The 25,192-nt window shown below is 39.3% G+C and overlaps 1 protein-coding gene across 1 annotated transcript in view; it reads left to right on the forward strand.

Annotated features, from left to right (window-relative positions):
- Nucleotides 1-332: 332 nt before the first annotated feature.
- The window catches only part of gpr158a (G protein-coupled receptor 158a), a 146,103-nt gene continuing 121,243 nt past the window's right edge, over nucleotides 333-25,192 (forward strand). Inside the window, exon 1 of the mRNA XM_052113439.1 lies at nucleotides 333-1,370. Within this exon, the coding sequence (XP_051969399.1) occupies nucleotides 526-1,370 (845 nt within the window). The 5' untranslated portion in view covers nucleotides 333-525. The remainder of the gene's footprint in view (nucleotides 1,371-25,192) is intronic.

Below are 25,192 nucleotides of genomic sequence, written 5' to 3' on the forward strand. Positions count from 1 at the left end.
TTTCGAACAGTTCATTTCAATGAGCCGATTAAAAAAGCCGAGAACTCTAGAAGCGCTCGGAAAGGACCAGTTCGTTTCGCGAAAAGAACCGACTCCACAAACGATTCCCTGACGAATCAGACATCGTTAGAGCCGCTCTCTCTCTCTCTCTCTCTCTCTCTCTCTCTCTCTCTCTCTCTCTCTCTCTCTCTCTCTCTCACACACTCTGATTTGATCACGTCTGTTGTGGTCCAGCATCATATTGGGAGGAGAGCGTCGGAGATCCTTTACATCTGCTCCTGCAAGTAGGCTATCTGGAGATACGACACCGAACAACATCACTGACGAGCGGATACTTACCAACAACACCACTGAGATGAGAAATGGATTACTGATACACTAAACGCACAGGGATCAGGTGGCAGAAATGCGTGAATATCCACAGGTGAAAAAATGATTTGCTGATTTGATTCGTTCCAGCTGTGATTTCTCGCATCAGATTCGGTGAACAGAAGCTGGTAAAGTAACAGAAAGGGATTGAAGGATATGGCCATAATCCGGATATCGTTACTCTTGCAAGTAGGAGTTGTTATTGGATCAAATTATAGATATGTGGAACACGATCGGGACCTAAAGGCGAAGCTGCCCATTTATAATACGCAGAATAACAAGCAAGCGCATCTCCGGAAGCTCCATTCGGGTTTAGCGCAGAAGATCGAGGAGCAGGTACCCCGAGTGGTGACTGCGTTTCTGCACACGGGGGATTCCTCCACCTTAAAACACGCTAATTGCTCCAGAAGATATGAGCTGGCGTTGTTGCGGGGAAGGACTCACGGAGACGCGCATCACTCCATGCGCGGCGTGCTGGACACGGTCCTTCACGCCACGAACTTCCTAAACATGATCCTACAAGCCAACAGGTCAACGGATCAGAACCCCAGACGTGACATGGAGTGGTACCATGCTCTGGTCAGGAGTATCCTGGAGGGAGACCTAAAGATCCATCGAGCGGTGGTCACTTTGGGCTCAGAGACCGTACCTAAAGGGCAACCTGTTTACCTCCAGGCCACACGGGCAGGTGGAGAGATTGTTCTCCAGGATTTATCCAGCAATGCCCACCGTATGTTAAAAAACAGAACGGCAGATTCCGTATGGTTCCATGAGCATAAAAACAAAAAGAAGACCCATCTCCAAAAGCTTGTGCTGAGTCAAGATTTTGCCTTTTATGACGCGTCTGTGCGCAGTGGAGAAAGTTATATTATAGACAAAACTCAGATTCATTGGTCAGCTCCGTATTTGGAATGTGAAAATGGAAATTTAATTCCCAGATGGCTCTTGACATTGTCTGCTGGCTTCTATGGCCTAAAACCCAACCGCAGTCCTGACTTCAGGTAACATGTCAATGTGGATTTGCCTTAAAAGATTCTCATTAGTGCACTGCAAAAAAACAAAAATAAAAACAAAAATATCTTGTTTTCCTGTAAAAACATCTAAACATTCTTAAAATAAGATTCATTTACTTGAGAAGTAGGCTGTAATGATAGAATTTTGTATAAACTTTGTTTTGTCTTATTTTCAGATAAATCTAACAAGCTGTATTAACATTTATGTTTAAAACAAGAAAAAACTATTTGCCTAAAAAACAAAACAACTTGATTTAAAGGGAAAATAAGTTTGTTTATCTTAGCCCTTTGGCCAATTTTTATTTGTTTGTCTATTTTAAGCATATAAACACCACCAAATTTTCTTTGATTTCTCTGAAAACAAGACTTAATATCGTATGTCATTCTGCTTCTCAAGTAATTTTTCATGTTTTAAGGATATTTCTACCATAAAATAAGTTTGGTGAAATTCTTTTTCAGTGTGCAACATACTAGCATAATACAAAACAACTGTGCTAAAGGCAGCGCTTAAGGAACATTGTTTTTTGTTTTTCTAGTTGCAAAGTGTATCAATATTGGAAAAAAGAATTTCTTTTCATTGAATATTGATGGAATTATAATTTTTGTAAAAATAAATAATAATGGATTGTTGTTTTGATTAAACACAGCTATAAAGGCAGTAGTTATAGTGCTAAACTTATGCAAATACTTTTGAGACAGCAAGATGCTTTTGTGAATAACAAATGAAGATAATGCCTATTCAAAATAACCACTTTATAAAAGGGTTAACCATTTCCTGTTCATTTGAATCACATTTGGCATTTTATAATATCTCAAGTATTTTATAAACAAATACATTTCCATTGTGATGGGATCAGTCAATTTGAGCCCACTTTCAACATTCTTTATAACAAATCTATTCCTCACTCTTCAGAAAAACAATATGGTTTAAAACTATATGTTGTAGGGGCCTTTAGCCCCTACAACAAGGGGGCATTTTTACCCTCAACTACTATCCTTTCACTTCTTGGACCGTTATTGAGACCATTTTTAGTTGAAGAAATGTTCTGTGTTCAATACAAGTTAAGCTCAATCAACATAACGTTGATTACCACAAAGATACATTTGTACTTTTTTGTAATTTTTAGGTTACATTGAGGCATCTTCAATGGAAGTGAATGGGGCTGATCCGTAATCAGTAAGACACTCACTGTTTTAAAAGTAAAGCTATGAAATGTAAACAATATACAGGTTTACATTATTTTAGTGTGAAAAAATCTCTTACATTTTCTGTGTAAAGTTCTGTTCAATTTTACAACTTCGTTGCCATGACGACCAAAAACCAAACAAAAAACTCCCAAAAAACACAGACTTCAACATCTTTACCACTCAAATAATACACAGAAAAATAAATATTAGTGCCATTTTAAGCGCCTCACTGTAACCTTGAAATCATTTTTCGTGTTAAATGCATTAGATTGAACTTAATTTGTATTGAACCAGAAATATTTCTTTAAACGCAGTATGCTTTTGGTTTGTCGCCTTTGGCAAAGCATCACTGCAGGTGTAGTGTTTAAAAAAAAAAAAAAAAGGATGATGGTTGCATAGCACAAAACCCCTCGGCCCCCAAACAATCAGCTTGCATCTCTATTTACAACTACAGTCATTGGAGATGTTTGGATTGATCAGGCTAACATGCTGGAGATGTTGTGAACAATGATACTTGAGGCTGTTCAAAGACGTGTTAAGAGTTGCCTGTAACGGTGCAGCAAAGGCAAGAGGAATAGAGCTGCTTCTGTTTTATGATGACTAATTAACCCCACAGGTAACCCCACCATGGACTCAGGTTTTACAAATGGAATTGTTCTTTGCACGCTGCAACTGGTCCTTTACCGTAAAGTCTTTAAAGCGTAACATTTATGATATGATTGATGTAACAGTAAGTCAAGCATAGTTGGACTGTCACGTCTCAATTAAGGGAAATATCTTATGTTTTAATGGTACAGTGACTGTGTTATTGAGCTCAGTTTGTATTATATAGCTAAATTATATTCTTATATCTGGACACTGTCATCTTCAAACTTTCAAGTCGATTGTCTAAACGAGGAAATTCAGAGGAAGCCGGTGTCTCTCTGGGTTTGTTCAGTAGTTATGCTGTAATTTGTAACCTCTCTGTGCAGGTCGATATTTGGCCAGGGCTTCCTCTTATGACTGCTCGTATATCCCCAGGGTAATGAATTCCAAAACACTTACTGGCCATGACATTAAGGTAGATCCATCCTGTTGTGTTTTGGCCCACTTTTTGCCACCTACCAATATATAAAGGGGCAATGGTGGTGGGGGAAAAGGTGTTCTAATGCAGTGTCTCCAGCCTGCACTCCCAGGATCCCTTACAGTCAATACCATAATGAATAAATAATGAAAGATGTACAACAGCAACTAGAGGCACCTCTCATGCATCTGGAGATGTTTTTAGGTACATTTTTGTGTCAGAATTTCAGATTCAGACCTTGTTATTATGGCAGACAACCTGATATTTAGAAACCGAAATGTCTAGGTATCTGTTGAATAGTTAATTACATCAGTTGAGTCTTTCTTTAGTTTGACAAGTTCCATTATTTGGTGTACCGTGAGTTAATAGACATGTACATTTCACTTATGATGAACGATAAATAGATTTGAACATTTTCTGGAGAAAATGTAAGTGATCCTTGCCACCACATTGCGTTTTGTGTCATTGCAACATCATTGCTAATTTGTTAAGGTGTTCTGAGGGTTTTTTAGCACATTACTTTGTAGTTGCTAAGGTGAGGGCATTGCTACTATAGGTCAGGGGTTTCCAAACTTTTTTGACAGCTGAACCACTTTGACCAAAATAATTTACATAAAGTAACTTTCAAAATATAATACATTTGATGTCTTTGTACTTTATTTGTCTAGTCCTTGTTCAATTTTAATGAACCTTTATTATGTTGGCTTGACAACAGTATTCTACAGACTTGGTTTAGGGTTTGTCAAAAATCCCTAAACCTAGACCAAATTTATCAATTGTAACTCCTCCAAGAGCTTTCAAGCTACATCCACCAAACTTGGCACAGACCTTCAGATTGTTCTGTCTTTAATAACTGATCGGACTTATGGTATTCCTGTAATGGAATGGAAATCACAAAAAGCCTATAGAGTTGCATTGATGGAAACAGGCCAAGACTCTGTCATTGTATGTTTTGCGATTTCGAAGTTAAAACTAACTAACTAACTAACTAACTAACTAACTAACTAACTAACTAACTAACTAACTCACCATAGCCATATCTAGCAACTAGCCAGAACACCCTAGCGACCAACAAAAACAACCTAGCAATGCCTATCAACCAATCAGGGGTGTGTTTTCCAAAAGCATCGTTAGTCAACTATGGTCGCAAGTTCCATCGTTACCAATATAGTTCAATTAATTAAAAAAAAAGTAGTTCCAATATATTCTATACTTCTATATATTTTATATCATATATATATTTTTACATGCATTTAATAAAACAATTTCAAACCGTGCTCAAATGCATCAGGGGAACACTGAAGTCTAATGTAGAGGGAAACCCCACTATTACAGTGCAATGCTGCTGTCACATTAAAAAAGGTCATGCTGCTTTCGTAGCTTCAGCAGCTTTCTCGTTTGCGGAAGTTATTGCTCCATCTCCTGAGTAATGGTAATTAACATCAGCTCAGTCAATGAGGTTTCGTAGTTGTTTTGGAAACACACTCCAGAACACCTTAGTAATAAGCTAGAACAGCCTAGCAACACCTAGTAACCAGCCAAAACAGCCTGGCAACAACTAGCAACCAGCCGGAACGCCTTAGCAACCACTTTGTAATGCTATTTCTTTATGTCCAATTTTTTGTCTGTCTGTAAACTTTACATTTCAACTATTTAACCCTATAATGCCGTGTGCATCAAATATGATACACCTGTTTCTGCTCCTGTTTCACATTATATTGAAGCTGACGAGCCATTGATATTTAAAAATGAGTATTTGCTGAATATAAGCAACTTGTGTTTGGGTAAAATTTGAAATATATTTTATTGTACCACCCCCCCCCCCCCCCATGTGTCTCAATCCATTACATTACATTAATCCCCACCACCACAAGATATAATATGTCATATATGCAGCCTGCTCTTTCATTCTAAAGATCTCGTTATTTTACATTACAAGTTATTATGATATCATCTTAACATTAGTTCCTGAGACCCAGTGAAACATTTTTACAATTTTCCTTTTTTAAATCTAATGTTTGGTATAATATAGTCAATATAGTGTTTGGTACATAAAATACATGTGATAAAAATATGTTCTTGAAAAAATTATACTTTATTCATATTTGATTTTATGTGCTGAACTGTGATACATTTCAATCTATATTTATAGACAAAGGAGAGGAAGATGTCCTGGCCAAACTCTCAAACATTTGGCATCTTTGAAAAGCCCAGGGAGTCTGATAATACTCCAAAATAAACTGTCCTACACAAAAATAAATAGCTGGGCCTCAGGAAGATAACAACTTTTAAAGCCTAATGTATTATGATACTCCTGGTAGGGTCTCCCAAGGCAAAGTGGTCTCAGGTGAGGGGCCAGACTAAGAATGGTTCAAAATGACTCATGGATAAAACGGCAAGAGGAGGAGTTACCGTGCCCGGAGGAAGCCCGGGGCCCCTGTCTGGAGCCAGGCCCAGATGGAGGGCTCGTCGGCGAGCGCCTGGTGGCCGGGCTTGTCATGGAGCCCGGCCGGGCACAGCCCGAAGAAGCAACGTGGAACCCCCCTCTACATCCCTTGGGCCCACCACCCATTGGAGGAACCGCAGGAGTCGGGTGCGCTGCCATATGGGCGGCAGTGAAGGCCGTGGGCCTCGACGGACCAGACCCGGGCAGCAAAGGCTTGCTCTGGGGACGTGGAATGTCACCTCACTGGGGGGGAAGGAGCCGGAACTAGTGAGGGAGGTGGAGCGTTACCAGTTGGATCTGGTGGGGCTTACATCAATGCACAGTTTTGGCTCTGGATCCGTACTCCTGGATAGGGGATGGACTCTATTCTTCTCTGGAGTTTCCCAGGGTGTGAGGCGACGGTCGGGTGTGGGGATACTCACGAGTCCCCGGCTGAGCGCCACTACGTTGGAGTTTACCCCGGTGGACGAGAGGGTCGCCTCCCTACGCCTACGGGTTGTGGGGGGGAAAACTCTCACTGTTGTCTGTGCATATGCACCGAACAGCAGTTCAGAGTATTCGGCCTTCTTGGAGACCCTGAATGGAGTCCTGAATAGGGCCCCAGTAGGGGACTCCATAGTGATGCTGGGTGACTTCAACGCACACGTGGGAAATGACAGGGACACCTGGAAAGGCGTGATTGGGAGGAACGGCCTCCCTGATCTGAACTCAAGTGGATGTTTGTTATTGGATTTCTGTGCTAGTCATGGATTATCTATAACAAACACCATGTTCGAACATAAGGATGCTCATAAGTGTACGTGGTACCAGAGCACCCTAGGCCGAAGGTCGATGATCGATTTTGTAATCGTGTCGTCGGATCTGAGGCCATATGTTTTGGACACTCGGGTAAAGAGAGGGGCAGAGCTGTCAACCGATCACCATCTGGTGGTGAGTTGGGTCAGGGGGTGGGGAAAGACTCTGGACAGACCTGGGAAGCCCAAGCGAGTAGTGCGGGTGAACTGGGAACGTTTGGAGGAGGTCCCTGTCCGCGAGATCTTCAACTCACACCTCCGGCGGAGCTTTTCAGGCATCCCTGCGGAGGTTGGGGACATTGAACCGAAGTGGGCAATGTTCAAAGCTTCCATTGCCGAAGCCGCGGTGGAGAGCAGCGGCCTCAAGGTTTTAGGTGCCACAAGGGGTGGTAACCCTCGAACACCGTGGTGGACACTGGTGGTCAGGGAAGCCGTCCGACTGAAGAAAGAGGCCTTCCCGGGATTTGTTGTCCCGGAGGTCTCCGGAGGCAGTTGCAAGGTACCGACAGGACCGAAGGGCTGCGGCCTCGGCCGTGAGGGAGGCAAAGCAGTGGGTGTGGGAAAAGTTCGGAGAAGCCATGGAGAAGGACTTTCGGTCCGCACCAAAGTGCTTCTGGAAAACCGTCCGCCACCTTAGGAGGGGGAAACGGGGAACCATTCAAGCTGTATACAGCAAAGATGGGACGCTGTTGACCTCAACCGAGGAGGTTATTGGGCGGTGGAAGGAACACTTTGAAGAACTCCTAAATCCCAACACGCCCTCTATGGTAGAGGCAGAGCCGGAGGATGATGGGGGATCAGATTCTATTTCCCTGGGGGAGGTCACTGAGGTAGTCAAACAACTCCGCAGTGGCAAAGCCCCGGGGATTGATGAGATCCGACCAGAAATGCTGAAAGCTCTGGATGTGGAGGGGGTGTCATGGATGACACGCCTCTTCAACACTGCGTGGAAATCTGTCAGGGTGGGGAAGGTGTGCGGTTCGGTGGGCTGGGGATCTCATCGCTGCTTTTTGCAGATGATGTTGTCTTCATGTCATCATCGGTCCGTGACCTTCAGCTCTCACTGGATCGCTTGGCAGTCGAGTGTGAAGCAGCTGTGATGAGGATTAGCACCTCTAAATCTGAGGCCATGGTTCTCAGCAGGAAACCGATGGAGTGCGTACTCCAGGTAGGGAATGAGGTTTTGCCCCAAGTGAAGGAGTTCAAGTACCTCGGGGTCTTGTTCACGAGTGAGGGGACAATGGAGCGGGAGGTTGGCCGGAGAGTCAGGGCAGCAGGGGCGGTATTGCACTCGCTCTATCGCACCGTTGTCACGAAAAGGGAGCTGAGCCGAAAGGCAAAGCTCTCGATCTACCGGTCAATTTTTTTTCCTACCCTCACCTATGGTCATGAAGGTTGGGTCATGACCGAAAGAACTAGGTCGCGAGTACAAGTGGCCGAAATGGGCTTCCTCAGAAGGGTGGCGGGCTTCTCCCTTAGAGATAGGGTGAGGAGCTCAGTCATCCGTGAGGAGCTCGGAGTAGAGCCGCTGCTCCTTTGCGTTGAAAGGAGTCAGTTGAGGTGGTTTGGGCATCTGGTAAGGATGCCCCTGGCCGCCTCCCTAGGGAGGTGTTTCAGGCACGTCCAGCTGGGAGGAGGCCTCGGGGAAGACCCAGGACTAGGTGGAGAGATTACATCTCCACACTGGCCTGGGAACGCCTCGGGGTCGCCCAGTCAGTGCTGGTTAATGTGGCTCGGGATAGGGAAGTTTGGGGCCCCCTGCTGGAGCAGCTGCCCCCGCGACCCGACTTCGGATAAGCGGTTGAAGATGGATGGATGGATGGATGGTATTATGATACATAAATAAAATAAAAACGTGCAAATTTTTTTTTTTTTTTTTTTTTTATGTTTTCTTTTTATAGTTTGTCTAATGGCAACAAAAATAGTTTAATGCCAAAAAAAAATAAATTTTTGGACAAATCTTTCATATGTCAGGCTTTACATGGCCAACAACATAATTTGTCTTGACAAACTTAACCAATCTAGTTAAATGTATTGTTATTTTTGTAAAATCATATTAAATTTTTTATACATTGGCATTTCTATCCCAACCAGAGGTTACGCTACAAATAAAGTTTTCAGTACATTTCCAATAAATTTCCATTATGGTCTATATGTGTCTTTTTGTTTCCATTGGTCATTTTATAAACATATGCCATTCCATTTTGTGTATGTACATTTTATATTTTTATATAATATTGCCTAAATTTACATTTTCAATAATTAAAGGTGCTTTTGTCTTTGTTTCAACTTGGACTTACACTGATATCTAGTGTTGTGGATGCAGCATCATTTCAAATCAATAGTTTTCAGTTTCAGATGTAATTGTAGAAATTCACTGTACACAGACGTCATGATTATTTTAATCAATGAGTGTGAAAGTGTCAAATAACAGGACGATTACTGAGATTAAAAGAGTAGTATTCAGCTGGTCATGTGATTCTAAGATGGCAGCCCCCATGTGTGGACCCTCTCCATGTAGAATAAAAGGGCTTTTATAAGGTTACTGATCGCAAAGTCAGTGTATCGCAACCATTTTAACCTGGGTATTTAAACTATTTATGTTTTAGAAAAGTATGCATTATATTTTAACAGTTTTTGTCGCCGTGCAAGGAAATAGTTGCTGGCTGCAAAAAATAAATAAATAAAAAAAAGAATACGACTTTAAGACCCAATAGAAGCCTCTGCCAACCAGTCGCTACAGCAGTAAAATGAACACTCAAACACTCAAGCAGTTAACAGTCATCTTAAACAGCCCCTCTGATATTCAGGACTACATGAGACCAATGTCAGGTGTGTGATTTCAATGTTACTCTCAAATTTTGATTGCGAACCCTCGTTTGGTAAACCCTGCTGTAGATGGAGAGATTTTACCCCTTAATCATGGAAAAATCAAGTGGATTATTCTTTGATAAAACAGCAGTAATAGCAACATGATAAAAGACACCAATATTCAATATATAACTAGAGTTTTACATTGAATATAATGTGAGTGCATATTGCTTGCCTGTGCAAAACTCACTGCCTCAATGTGGAGGTGTTCTGGATGGGCTGCTAGGGCATTTTTTAACATGTAGCTATTCGGTGGCTAGGGTGTTCTGGGCAGTTACTAGGTGAAAAAGAGCCCACCTCCAATATTATGGTCCCAAAGTTACATCTTGGTTACCTCCTTTACAATAAATCAAGCAATATTGTCTGCCATGTGGAAATTGTTAGTGTGAACAATAAATATTGAATCCTCTGTCCTCAACAAGCCGCATGATTTGAACAAACTCCTAAACATAAGTATGAACAATAATAACAGAGACGCTTGCTACCACTAAATATACCTGCACTATGCCAAAAGGAACAAAGAGTACAGATAAATGAAACAATATTAAGACTGTAAGTCCTTCAGCAAAATAATGTGAGAACATATAACAAGCAGAAAATGTACATTTGATTAACAATAGTTCTGTTGTAGCCTGAAATGTTATGGTATCTGCTTCTCTGGTAAAGCTCTGATTATCACATGACATGGTGACACTGGGCATATCATTTGAATTTACATAAATGTATGTGTGTTTGTGATAGAAAGAATAACAATGATTTCATTTAAATACCCACAGCACAGGGCTATTTCAGCAGTTGGCTAAACTGGATTGCAGTTGCACAAAAGCTCAGCTGTGTAAAGAATTTACTCCTTAGTATGTAAAGCATATAAACTGCTGATTTTATGCATTAAATTGTTCTCAAGTAACCATATACATGTATTATTTAATGCCTCCCTGGTCAGGTGAGAGACAGGGTAGTTTGGAGAGCAATGTGAACACTATTAAAGGTGTTCTGTCTGCTGGGGTCCACTGGGGATACACAAATCCACAGTGTCCTACAAGCCCTTTAGAGCCCATGGGACGCTGCCCTGGGAATTGGCCAGTTACAGCTGACCTGGCGGTCTTATAGGGCCACTATGGCGATTCTGTCAACTGTAATGTCATGCTAGTCTTGCAGAGCATCGACTACTGGCATAAAGTCAACAACACAGCTTATTCTGGCTAAGAACTGCACAAGGAGACAGGAAGATGTTGTTTGACCAACCACAGTGTGTTGTGTTTTTATATGGTATTTAGGGGCATGTTAATCTGAAATGGATGATACAACAATTATAGAACAGCACAGAGCAAAAACACAATATTAAGTCCCCACGGTTGGTTGTACAACTGATGAAATAAGCAGAAATGAATTTACTTTTTAATTGGAATTAATGTAAAAAACACAGATTATTTCATCTGACAGAAGATTCAATCACCTGTATGTGAAAGCTGTTTTTGCTAGTATCTTGTTGTTGTGACTAAATTATCTCAAAATGGAATTGTACTGAAACATTGATCACTATCTTTACTGCCAAATTGTACTTAGCATTTGAATTCTTAGCACTGGTGGACTTTAAGGTAATATCACGTTCACTGAGAGAATAACCGAGTGAATTCTGTATGAATGAAATAGAAATGTCTTCTGTCAATACTTCCGTCCTCTGTCTGACCTCTTGTCTGGAGAAATTCAGTCTGTTGGGAGAAATCAATCCATCTCCTGTGCTAGTTGGAATTAGCGTGAACACGCTTTCTGTTCTGCTCTGTTTGAGATGAATTTGGTATTATAAGGGGAGCTCATTAAACAGAATGTGCATGGAGACGGATGCCACTTCATTTCCTCCAGAGCAAAGCTGAATCTCGCTACGAGTGCTGTTATGCTAATGCAGTCTGAAAAAAAAGGAAGACTGTTAGATACAATTCAATTAGCCAACAAAACCAGCACAATGAAATAGGACACCGCCGTTCATAGTGTATAGCAAGAATAATTGTAACAATTTTTGGTTTGTATGCATTTATTCAGAAAATGTTTAGTCTAAACCTTGAACATTTTGCCTCAGACATCTTTGACATGTCAGTAGACATTACTTATGTCACTTAAACTGATAACTTAATTAATAATAATAAAACAAAATTAAACATGAAGTAGGCCTACACAAAGACCAATTTTATATTCATAACACCAATCTTAAGATTATGATGGACTAGCTTTAATAGTGACATAAGACTATACAATGTGATCTCATTAGTATTCATAGGTATTTTTACTTAGTGTTGTTCTAGCACACATTTACTTGCTTACGTTTGTATAGACACTGAAAAGTACAATATAGACATATTGACAGCATCTAAAACAAATCATTTTACAAACTTTATAGACATATAAATGTTTATATATATTTATTAAATTCATGAATATTGAATTTATGAAATTAGTTTGTCTATTTTATTGTATTTATAATCAATGAGATTAACTGATCAAATGTTCAATGTCATCATGTTTATTTAATGCTGTTGTCACAGTGGTTTACATATTTTATGTGTGATTTCTGGTGCTGTATTCAACTCATTTCAAAGGATTATAGCACTTTAACTAGTAAATTTGAACATTTATATTTTTGACATTAAGAAATAGTTAAAGTTATGTTTAGGGGTAGAGTGGGTTTATCGGCTCAAAAATACAAAATATATATTATATATATGCAGTGCTGGGTAGTAACGGATTACATGTAAAATGGATTACGTAATCAGATTACAAAAATCAAGAACTTGAAATCTGATTAAATTACATTAGTTTATAAATATATATATATATATATATATATATATATATATATATATATATATATATATATATATATATATAGTACCGGTCAAATTTTTGAAACACTCATTCTTTATTATTATTATTTTTCACATTGTAGAATAATAGTAAAGTCATCAAAACTATGGCAGAACAGAATTAGAACAATAGGAATTATGTTGTGACTAAACAAAATTCAAAATAAATCAAAACTGGGTTATATTTTAGCATCTTCAAAGTAGTCACCCTTTGTCTAGAATTTGCAGACGTGTACTCTTGCCATTTTCTCAAGCAACGTCTTGAGGTATCACCCTGAGATGATGTTTAAACAGTATTCAAGGAATTCCCATCTATGTTGGGCACTGATTGGCTGCTTTTCTTTATTATTTGGTCCAAGGCATCCATTTCAAAAACTGTTTGATTTATTACATTTTAGTTTTATAATGAAATAAATTAATATGGTGGCACAATTGTATTTTTGTCAACAAAACTCATGTCAAACATTTAAGCATACGCCTTCAGATCAAATGATTTTCAAGATCATGAGAAACATTTTAGTCAAGTGTTTAAAACTTTTGACTGGCAGTGTACTACTGTATACACTCACCTAAAGGATTATTAGGAACACCTGTTCAATTTCTCATTAATGCAATTATCTAATCAACCAATCACATGGCAGTTGCTTCAATGCATTTAGGGGTGTGGTCCTGGTCAAGACAATCTCCTGAACTCCAAACTGAATGTCAGAATGGGAAAGAAAGGTGATTTAAGCAATTTTGAGCGTGGCATGGTTGTTGGTGCCAGACGGGCCGGTCTGAGTATTTCACAATCTGCTCAGTTACTGGGATTTTCACGCGCAACCATTTCTAGGGTTTACAAAGAATGGTGTGAAAAGGGACAAACATCCAGTATGCGGCAGTCCTGTGGGCGAAAATGCCTTGTTGATGCTAGAGGTCAGAGGAGAATGGTCCGACTGATTCAAGCTGATAGAAGAGCAACTTTGCCTGAAATAACCACTCGTTACAACCGAGGTATGCAGCAAAGCATTTGTGAAGCCACAACACGCACAACCTTGAGGCGGATGGGCTACAACAGCAGAAGACCCCACCGGGTACCACTCATCTCCACTACAAATAGGAAAAAGAGGCTACAATTTGCAAGAGCTCACCAAAATTGGACAGTTGAAGACTGGAAAAATGTTGCCTGGTCTGATGAGTCTCGATTTCTGTTGAGACATTCAGATGGTAGAGTCAGAATTTGGCGTAAACAGAATGAGAACATGGATCCATCATGCCTTGTTACCACTGTGCAGGCTGGTGGTGGTGGTGTAATGGTGTGGGGGATGTTTTCTTGGCACACTTTAGGCCCCTTAGTGCCAATTGGGAATCGTTTAAATGCCACGGCCTACCTGAGCATTGTTTCTGACCATGTCCATCCCTTTATGGCCGCCATGTACCCATCCTCTGATGGCTACTTCCAGCAGGATAATGCACCATGTCACAAAGCTCGAATCATTTCAAATTGGTTTCTTGAACATGACAATGAGTTCACTGTACTAAAATGGCCCCCACAGTCACCAGATCTCAACCCAATAGAGCATCTTTGGGATGTGGTGGAACTGGAGCTTCGTGCCCTGGATGTGCATCCCACAAATCTCCATTAACTGCAAGATGCTATCCTATCAATATGGGCCAACATTCCTAAAGAATGCTTTCAGCACCTTGTTGAATCAATGCCACGTAGAATTAAGGCAGTTCTGAAGGCGAAAGGGGGTCAAACACAGTATTAGTATGTGTTCCTAATAATCCTTTAGGTGAGTGTATATAAACTAGGGCTGTCAATAGACAAAACATTTTAATCAAATTAATTACATGGCATGCATATTAATTAATCAAATTTATCAGAATTAATTGCATATATAAATATTTGCTGAGAAAGCCCCTCAAATAACAATAATTCAATACATAATGATTAAATTATTATAAATTATTATATTTAAATAATTCTAAATTCTATATTATTGAACATAAGCCTATCATTATCCTACAGTTCACCGCAATTCATTCGGCAATTGAAATCGTCAATCAATCTGAGATTTAAAATAAGGGCTTGTTTAAGGACGAGTCAATGTACACCTGCCTCAGACTGACGCTTTTGGAGTGTCTTGGTTGTGTTGCATCATAAACATTCAGTTTTTAGGTTGATGTGTCAAGATAAACTAAGTTTGAAACTTCTTGAAACATGTCTTGAGATCCCTGCTTTCGGATTTATCTCTTGCTGTCTGCTCTCGGTAAGTGTGGTTTGTTTTCTGTCTGTACAGCTGCACGTTGCCTATACAGCTGGAGTTTCGCTTACTGCCCCCTGGAGAAAACAGGTGGTTCTCCATGCTAGAAGCCCATTGTACAAAGGGGCCTCAGTTTTTTCCTTGGAGGCAGCAGATGACCTAACCCTGCCCCCACCCTAATCCTAACCATATGGTTACCCGCAAGGAACAACCAGAGGCACCTATCTTCCACCATAATGCTTGAATTGCTTAAATGGAAGGAATATTCTTTATTATGGTCCGAGGATATGATTAATTGCGGGGACACGATTAACTGTATAAAATAGTAAAAGTGTAAATCTACATATATATTTATAATATAAAGGATTTGTTATATTGATAAGTTTCTAAAGCCTACCAATGTTGCACTTATTGCGAGTTACAATTATCCCTGCTCTTCTCTACTCTCTTAAGAGCAAACTGTAATTCTACTGTGGACTCCATTAAATATGGATGTATGAAGCATAAATTATATTTTGAGTAAATTTGTTCAGGCAGCGACAGCTAGCTTCAAGACACATGTCCATTGAATAGCAGACTGTCTTAAAAGCCTCCTCTTGATAGATCAAGTGCACTGATGCATTAGGTTTTAGTATGATCTCAATGTCATGTTGTGCTTCTATTTTAAGGAAGCAAAATGTGGAAATGTAATGGAAAGGCATTAGCTTGACAGCACGAGTTTCGTATAATGTGACTCAAGGCCTCCGCTCTGACACTGGGGTCATTTGGTATAGTTCCGTCGCCGTTATCAAAGCAGACAGACCAGTGATATTTAATGTCACAGAGCACTGTGACGCCATTCTCTTTCTGCCCTCTCATTTCACTCTGAGCAACTCCTCACCTCATCTACCGCTGGACACTGTCTCTGCGCCCACTGCTTCTAATCTAATCAAGCTTAATTGAATGTAAAAATGCAAGTGAACTGCCAGTGCAATAAGATAAAGTGGCCCCAAAATAATTTGGACCCTTAAGTCACACTTAAAAATGTCTGGAGGACATGACATTAGATAACAAAATATCAAACCAAGTGGCTTTTATTTAAAAGGTAACAGCATGCTTTTTAGACAATACATGTAGTATTGTGCCGTTTTGTGGTTGTTGTACACCTGCAGAAATTTGCATTAGTTTCTCCTCCTCAATTTGATTGTAGGGAGACTTAATTGTTGAAAAACAATCACCTGCAAAGCTAACGTTACATTGGCATTTTGTACATTATTTTTCAAGAGTCAGAAGTATGAATATTCCCCATGCAACTTTGAACAAAACGGTGCATTATTCTTTTCCACCCGGAATCTGTTAATCTGTTTAGACATACACGGCCCAAAATAGTTCTTGGAGCAGATCTCTAATTAACAGCATTGCATCGTCTGGGTGCCATCCAGTGAGCACATGTCGTAGTTTATTTGGCTCACTCACTGATATTTTGCTTCATTCTGACAAACAGGATTATACATAAAAAATGTAAGGGCATTATGGGATTAAAAGCGGAGTGGGATATGGGCATTAGTACAGCAGATGTTCCCAGATCACCACCGATGTTACGGTATATGGTATTACTTTCATCACCACTGTAATCACTCAATGTGGCTGAATGTCGCTAATCTTTTTACCATCTTTCCCCACCAACTCTTTTAATAATACTGATAAGAGGCAGGTGCAAATGTAATGCCATATTTTGGAACACAATAATGCACAAAATAGAGCTTGCGGAGTTACTGTAGCAGTATTGACATTCATGCTCTTGTGTAGAATATGTTTTGTTCGTGTTGATTAAAAATGTAATCTATTTTAATGTTTTGAAAACTTCATTTTTCCAATTAGACATTGCACTCTTATGGTGTAGACGGCTATATACTGTATAAACATACAGGTATAAACATACATATTCTTTGAGTGCAATACACTGGTATACACCGATGAGCCAAAACATTATGATCACCTGCCTAATATGCTGTTGGTCCTGCACGTGCCGCCAGAACAGCGCCGACTCCCGAGGCATGGACTCTACAAGACCCTTGAAGTTGTCCTGTGGTGTCTGGCACAAAGACATTAGCAGCAGGTCTTTCAAGTCCTGTAAGTTGCGAGGTGGAACCGCCGTGGATCGGTTTTGTTGGTCCAGCACATCCCACAGATGCTCAATCGGATTGAGATCTGGAGAAGATGGAGGCCAGAGCAACACCTCTTCATCATGTTCCTCAAACCGTTCCTGAGCAATGTGTGTAGTGTGGTAGTGGCACATCTCAAATTGACATCCACATGAATGGCCAAACCCAGGGCTTCCCAGCAGAACATTGCCCAGAGCATCACACTTCCTACACCAGCTTGTCGTTCTCCCACAGTGCATCCTGATGCCTGATGCCATCCTTGATCCATGTGATGTAAAAGGAAATGGGACTCATCGGACCAGGCAACCTTCTTCCACTGCTCCAAGGTCCAGATCAAATGCTCACTTGCCCATTATAGGCATTTTCGATGGTGAAAAGGGATCATCATGGGCACTCTGACTGGTCTGCGGCTACGCAGCCTCATACGCAGCAGGGTGTGATGTACTGTGTGTTGTGACACATATTCATCCCATAACCATCACAAATTTTCTGTGACTTGTGCCAAAATATACCTTCGGTTTGGACCAGTTGGGATAGCCTTTGTTGCCCTTGCACACTGATGAGCCTTGGGCGCTCAATACCCTGTTACGGTTTGTGGTTTGTCCCTCCTCAGACCACTGACAGTAGGTACTCACCACTGCTGACTGGGAGCATCCCACAAGCTTTGCCTTTTCAGAGATGCTCTGACCCAGTCATCTGTCCGTAACAATTTGGCCCTTTTCAAAGTCACTCAGGTCTTTTACTCCTGTCCATTTCTCCAGCGTTCAACATGTTGACTACGAGAACTGATTGTTCGTTTACAATCTAATCTACCCAGACCTGACATGTGGCCTTGTTAGGAGATGATCAACGTTATTTGCTTGACGAGTGGTCATAATATTTTGGCTCTTCAGTGTATATTAATATGCTAATTCTGATATCTGATACAATCACTGTGCTATGGTAAAACCCTGAACCATGACTAAAAAACTTGAATTTGTACTTGAAAGTGATAAGAGTAGGGTGTGAAGAAAGAAATGGGTAAACATTTGGAGAATATTTATATAATATCAAAATAACATATTACATTTAGAGTGCCTTTAGAAATCATCATACCACATTTGAATAGTCACTTTTTTTTGTCTTACAGCTTGAAATAAAAACCCATAAAACATTTTGCCTGACAACATTTAAGTAATGAAAAAAAATAAAAAAAGGAAAAGTAATGATACCCCTGGATTTAATACTACTAGAGCTACCTTTTGCTTTAATGGCAGCCATCAGTCTGTTTGGATAGGTCTCTACTTGCTTCACGCTTCTAGATTGGGGAACATTCTTTCTTGCAGAATTGTTCTAGTTCAGTCAAATTGTTGGGTGAGTGATGACAGACTGCTCTCTTCAAGTCCATCCACAGGTTTTCTATTGGAGTTAGGTCAGGGCTCTGACTTGGCCACTCAAAGAGCCACTGCATTGATTTTTTTTGCTGGTGTGTTTATGGTGATGAAAGGTGACAAACCTGTCCATCTTCAGTTGTCGAGCAGAGAGACATATATTTTCTTCAAGAATTTGGGTTTATATGGCAGTATCCATTTTCCATTCAATCCTGTCCAATTGCCCAGTCCCCGCTGAACAGAAACACCCCCACAAGATAATGTTGCCATCACCATGCTTCACAGTAGGTATGGTGTGTGCTGTGTCTGGGTTTCTCCAAATATAGCGCTTGGAGTTCAAATCAAAAAGTTAAATTAACGATAAAGTAACTATTTCAAAGGGGATGATTTTCTATAGGCACTGTATTATAATATGTGAAAAAAAATGCAGAATTCAGCGAGAGTAGGCCGAGAGTTCTTCAGCTGAAATCGATCTGTGCTTACTGAAATTGAAATCACTGCCCCCAGTGGCTGAAGCTGGAAATGTTGTTGAATGTATTGGCAAGTGTGAGCTTCAGTTTTATGTTTGAAATTTCAGTGTCGCCAAAAGCGAGTTGTATTACAGCACGTACAACTAAAAATAGTCAAAAGGAATGCATATTTTAATAAATCTTCCCCTTAACCTAAACTCCAAACCAAAATCTAACCCTAACCCTAAAAGCAACCATCGAATCACGCTCATCATTGTTTGTGTTAATGTGATTACTTCCTGGTTCCTGTGGGACCAGAACCTATGTCTCTAAAGGCACTGTCACATTTACCTTTGCACAAAGAAATTTCACGGGGGACATAAAATCATCTCTTTGGGAATCCACGCAAGCGTGAATTCCAAGCTAATTTATGACGCAGATGTTTTCAGGCAATGTTGTGTTTTTATTATGTAACACAAATGCATAAGTGAAGAAATGTTCAGACTCTTAGCTTTCAAATGTGTAAGGAGTTTCAAGGAATGAGGAAGCGGGAGACGGCAATTCCAACTCAGGAATGTAGGTTTTATTGACAACAAAAACACATTTGCTTAAATGCGCAACGGTATAGCTTCTAAACTCAAAGTTGCAAAACGGCAGAGGCCAACACACACACACACACAGCTTTTCAGCTGGGCTCTCTCTCGACTGCCACTGTCTTCTCTCCTTAAAAGCCACAATCACTCCTCACTAAAACACAAGACAGGTGTTAAGCACAGGTGGAAATCATTCACCACTTATCACCTCTGCTTCTCTCGCCACAGCATGGTGTTCGGCCATGCCACTGCCTCCACAAAAATTATACTACATATGATTTATGGATCCGGTGATGCTTAAGTGTAAACTTACTTCATGATATAGTGTCCCCATATGGAACCGCCAGCAGTTTAAAGAGTTTAATGGATAGACAGTTTGACTTCTGATTAACTTTTCATGGGGGAAATAAACTCATCTCATGAATCTGCAAGATTGTGAATTCCACGCAATGGATTTCTGGTTGCAAAAATGTTTTTCTCACATGGAATTTAAGTCTGGTGAACTTTGACTGGTAAATTAGCTGCGTTGACTGGTAAATGAGCTGCAGTGACCAATAGAAGTTACTTGGTTTGGCAGTGACCTCTGTGTGGGCGGTTCTTTGTACACAGCTACACTGAATTTTCTCAATGGAAAAGGATATAATTTTAGTGATGAGTTTCTATTCAACATCAGTCTTCCAGATTATTAAGAGCAGTATTAAAAAGAGGCAGCTTGGCTATTAGTTTTTTGCTGGTTTCACACGCACTCAACATCCGCCCATGCCTTTTCGCCATGCACAGGTAAATGTGACCGCACCTTAAGGCTGCTGACACAACGATATCACTATCGATACAGGAAAAGATAAACACATTTGAATGTCTGATGGGGTATGGCGCTTGTCAGTAATTCAGCAGAATGGGGTTGATTTCAGGGTGCATGAACTTTCGGAAGCAACATGTCGATTTCAAGTTGTTCACAACATTGGTCTTCCAATTGTTTACCATATAATGTTTTTGCACACCAAGCTAACCTGATCTTAGATAAGTCTCAGAATAATTTACTTTTAGGATTTGCATTTTAGCAATATTCATGTCTTATTGTACATTATGTCTGTACGTTATTGGTCAAGATCCATGAAATTGTTTTTCTCAAAAGCTTTCGCCAGCTACTCCTGATCTCATTTCAATCTCAGAGAAGTCTGAAATACAATCCAATGTCACATAGTCTGCCACAGTAATTACAGTCAATTTATACTAATCACAATAATCACCAGGCTTTTCATCAGCAAGACTAAATGATGGCACTGTTTCCAATCCACTTTCAGTGTTGTGAGTTAATAAAGGCAATACAGAGCCACAGGTCCTGTCTGACCTTGAACGAAGGATGTGCCATTCCAACGCTTGATGAACACAGTTCTAAATTTAGCACACTGAAGAAGCCAAGGCTTCAATTAAGGCAAGCAAAGGCTCTTCCAGGACTGCACATCTCTGTCTGTCTGTCTAAAGAGAGAGAAAGAAACAAAAAAACTAAACAAAAAAAACCAGATACACTCACTGAGAACTTTATTAGGAACACCTGTACATCTCCTTATTCATGCGGTTATCTAATAAGTCAATCATGTAGCAGCAGTACAGTGCATATAATCATGCAGATACGGGTCAGCAGCTTCAGTTAATGTACACATCAACCACCAGAATGGGGATTTTTTTTTTTTTATCTCAGTAATTTGGACCATGGCATGATTGTTGGTGTCAGATGGGCTAGTTTGAGTATTTCTGTAACTGCATATCTCCTGGGACTTTCACACACAACAGTCTCTAGAGTTTATTCAGAATGGTGCCGAAAAAACATCCAGTGAGCGGCAGTTCTGTGGATGGAAACACCTTTATGAGAGAGATCAATGGAGAATGGCCAGACTGGTTTGAGGTGACAGAAAGTAACTCAGATAACCCCTCTGTACATTTTGTAGTGCGCAGAATAGCATCTCAGAATGCACAACACGTCAAATCTACAACAGCAGAAGACCATGCCGGGAACTTTATTAGGACCATAGTGTTCCTAATAAAGTGCTCAGTGAGTGTATATCTAAGTGATTAATGAGTGATTACAATAGTGATTGGTAAAAAAATTTGCAACACTAGATATCCATTATTTCTAAATACAAGAATAGTTTACACACAACATTTTTTTTAATCAACATCAATATTTTAGGTAAAAATGTATATACTGTAAATGTGTTACACTGAACTTACTCTATACGTCTGTGATTACACACAGTATGTTTACGGTTACCTACTCTTTTTTTATCCCCTTTTCTCCCAGTTTGGTATGCCCAATTTCCACTACTTAGTAGGTCCTCGTGGTGGTCACCTCAATCCTGGTGGCAGAGGACAAGTCTCATTTGCCTGGGCTTCTGAGACAGTCAATGCGTGCATCTTATCACGTGACTCGCTGTGCATGACAGCGTGGAGACTCCCAGCTTGTGGAGGCTCATGCTACTCTCTGTGATCAACACACAACTCACCACACACCCCATTGAGAGCGAGAACCACTAATCACGACCACAAGGAGGTTACCCCATGTGACTCTACCCTCCCTAGCAACCGGGCCAATTTGGTTGCTTAGGAGACCAGGCTGGAGTCACTCAGCACGTCCTGGATTCAAACTCAGGACTCCAGGGGTGCTAGTCAGCGTCAATACTCGCTGAGATATCCTGGCCCTTTTCACCTGTTCAAGTTATAAGTTTGTTTTGCATTTATAAAGTGGTATTTAAGTTTATTTAAATATATTAAAACAGTAATTATGACTAATTTGTACTGGTTTTATTAAGTTGTTTCTATTAAATAGCTAAAATGCTGTATTGGAGACAATTTGAATCAAAGTGAAACATTTACATTTGGTTTGACATTTATTAGGTGATTACAGTATTTGCTGTAAACTTGATTTATTGAAATTAAAAGATGTGTAAAACAAACCCATAACTTTATAATCACTTTAGAATTTCAAGTTGTTATTAATTTACTAGTACTACTTTGTAAAGCCAATACTAATTACATTTCATTACTGGCTTAATAATGTTTAGTAGACTTGAGAAATGATCTCTGCAAATGAGTATTAATTAGACATTTAATATGTTGTAAATTATGGCTATGATAGTCTAACAATACATTCTGTTAATTATTAATTACTGTATTATTCATGCTTAAGAATTGCATTATTGTGGCCCATCAAAATAAAATGTTAACCCCTATTTTCATAACAAATTCTATATATGCAGACAAAGAGCATTAACCCCTCCAAGTAAGAGAGCAGCAGTGATACATAAGGAACTGTGCAATAAATACTGCATTTAATACTAATAATAACAATATTAACATTAGAGTCCGACTGATAATGGATTTTTGAGACCGATACCAATTTCAGATGGGGAAAATTTACTGATTACCAATATGGTGGCAGTTATAGCCAATTTTTGAAATTGAATGAAAACAGATTTTTTTCTATGTTTAATGTGCATTGATTTTGCACTGATATGACTATGCAAAGATTTTCAGAAGACTGCTTTATTAAACAAAAGTTTTTATCAAAGAATATTTGACATTATTATTATACATTGTCAACAAATTCAAGAAATGAACACTGAGAAAATAAAGAATTAATAAAAATACAATAAATAGCTAAATAAACTTCAGTACTGTATGTTCAGTATCAGTCAATTTCTGACCATTTAAATAAAGAATAAATTAAAATTATAGCTAAAAAAACTTCAGTACTGTATGTTTATTATCAGTTAATTTTTGACCATTTAAATAAAGAAGAAATAAAAATTAATAGCGAAATAAACATCAGGGGCTGGTTTCCTCAGCTATATGTATGTTACAACTTAGCTTAATTGGGGCGTAAAAGTCAAATTTATGCACTCTAAATATTTGAGCGTTGCACCATTACATTTATGAGGTAACCCTACATATAAACTAAATAATTACGGAAGCCTCCGTCCAGAGAAACTGATGGAATAAAAAAGCAATCTCACTTAATGACATCAATGAGCTAATTTTTTCATTGACAGGCTTCAATCTTTTCGACATATATGATGGTGTTGGTATTTACACTCCTTTACATTTACGAGAGAGAGAAAAAAAAAACATACTTTTAAGTGGCTATTCCATATGAAACCGATCTAATAGTGCAGTTTTTAGGGTGCGTCGCCAGGTGTCAAGTTTCAACACATTCAAAATATATTTTGAATAAATGTCTGTTTTTCCAGCCTGTTGTATTAGTATTTATTTAGCAACTCTTTAATTATTTTAGATACAATTCCTATATATTATTAACACAGGGCAAATATACTATTTATTAAATCTACTTTTATTACGTATTGCATTTTAATATCTTGAAAACCAGACTTTTAAATATTACATTTTGTAAATGCAACTACTGGAATTTTTTGGTTGAAGGGGTTAGCAAACTGTGAATCCTGAACAAAACAGTTTGGTGAATACATGTTTACACATTAGCTTCCACTCAGCTGACAAGCAGTGAATGTAGCTGCATGGTTAGATGTTAACTATAAGCTCATTGTCACAGAGAGTAAAAGATGGATGTTGTTTATTTACTTTCCAGCATTGCGTCTCACCAACTAGGTAACAATGTAGCGTGAAATCAACATTCAACAGACACAATTCACCACCGCACCGTTGTCTGCTGAGCTCCAAAAAGATGCTCAGATGCTTACCTTTCAATCTGCTACATTACTGACTGCACTGACAAACTATAGCTGGCTAACATAGCAAACAGATGTGATCAACATGAGTGACATGGTTGTCAGGGACAGGGTTAACATTATATTAATTATATAAAATGATGGGGTCATTGTTTATTAACTTTCCAGTATGTATTTCACAAACTAGTTAGCAACTTACCGAGAAGACACCACTCAACTCTGCACCTCTTAAAACCACCCTGTCTGCACCTTCAGTTCAGAGTCAGCTCTGTAAACAATGGAGTCGGAGCACAATCTGCTGGACAAACTACGTTATGACACCAAGTCTAATGCATTTTTTTCTGCATTATATGTTCTGAAAAAGTTTTCATATCTGCTCATTTTGGTAAACATATACACTGATACCGATATATCGGTTAAAGACTAATATCGGCCGATAATATCAGCTGACTGATCGGTCAAGCACTAATTAACATGTACAAAGTGTGTAAGAACAACATCAGATATTACAGCATTTTACAGACTTTGAGATGACAATAAGCAACCATGAGAGCCATTACAGTTTTACAGAGTCAAAATATTTTCTACACACATTTCATGAGGAAAAAAAGGCTTGTCTGACGAAAGGGATTTCTTTCTGAACATTTCAAAATCTTGATTAAATTATTTTATTTATGGGGTTAATTTTTTATTTTTTTTATTTTAAGCCTTCTGCTATGTAAAAGATAGATGTATGTTATTATGCTGTCTATCAAACATTAACTTTACCGCACTCAGTTTTATGAAGATGTCCGGAGCATGAGAATGAGATGAAATATCGTAGAGAATAATGACAGAAGTGTTCGTGCTTATGAAAGTGTCCAGGGTGCAAGCGATCAGACGTGATTTTACCTGCTTCTCATTCTGGAGCTGTACTTGTGTGAGGAAAGGGAGCTGGCTGGCATTGATTTTCTACACACACAGCACACTGTACTTTTCACTTGTGATAATACAGAGTGAACCAAACAGACACAGAGAATGAAATGACAGAATTCACGAGTTATTGTATTGCCGGTGTAGTCTAGGATAAGACCAAAAGCGCTGGT

Source organism: Xyrauchen texanus, chromosome 41, assembly GCF_025860055.1.
Source record: "Xyrauchen texanus isolate HMW12.3.18 chromosome 41, RBS_HiC_50CHRs, whole genome shotgun sequence".
NCBI classification, from domain to species: domain Eukaryota; kingdom Metazoa; phylum Chordata; class Actinopteri; order Cypriniformes; family Catostomidae; genus Xyrauchen; species Xyrauchen texanus.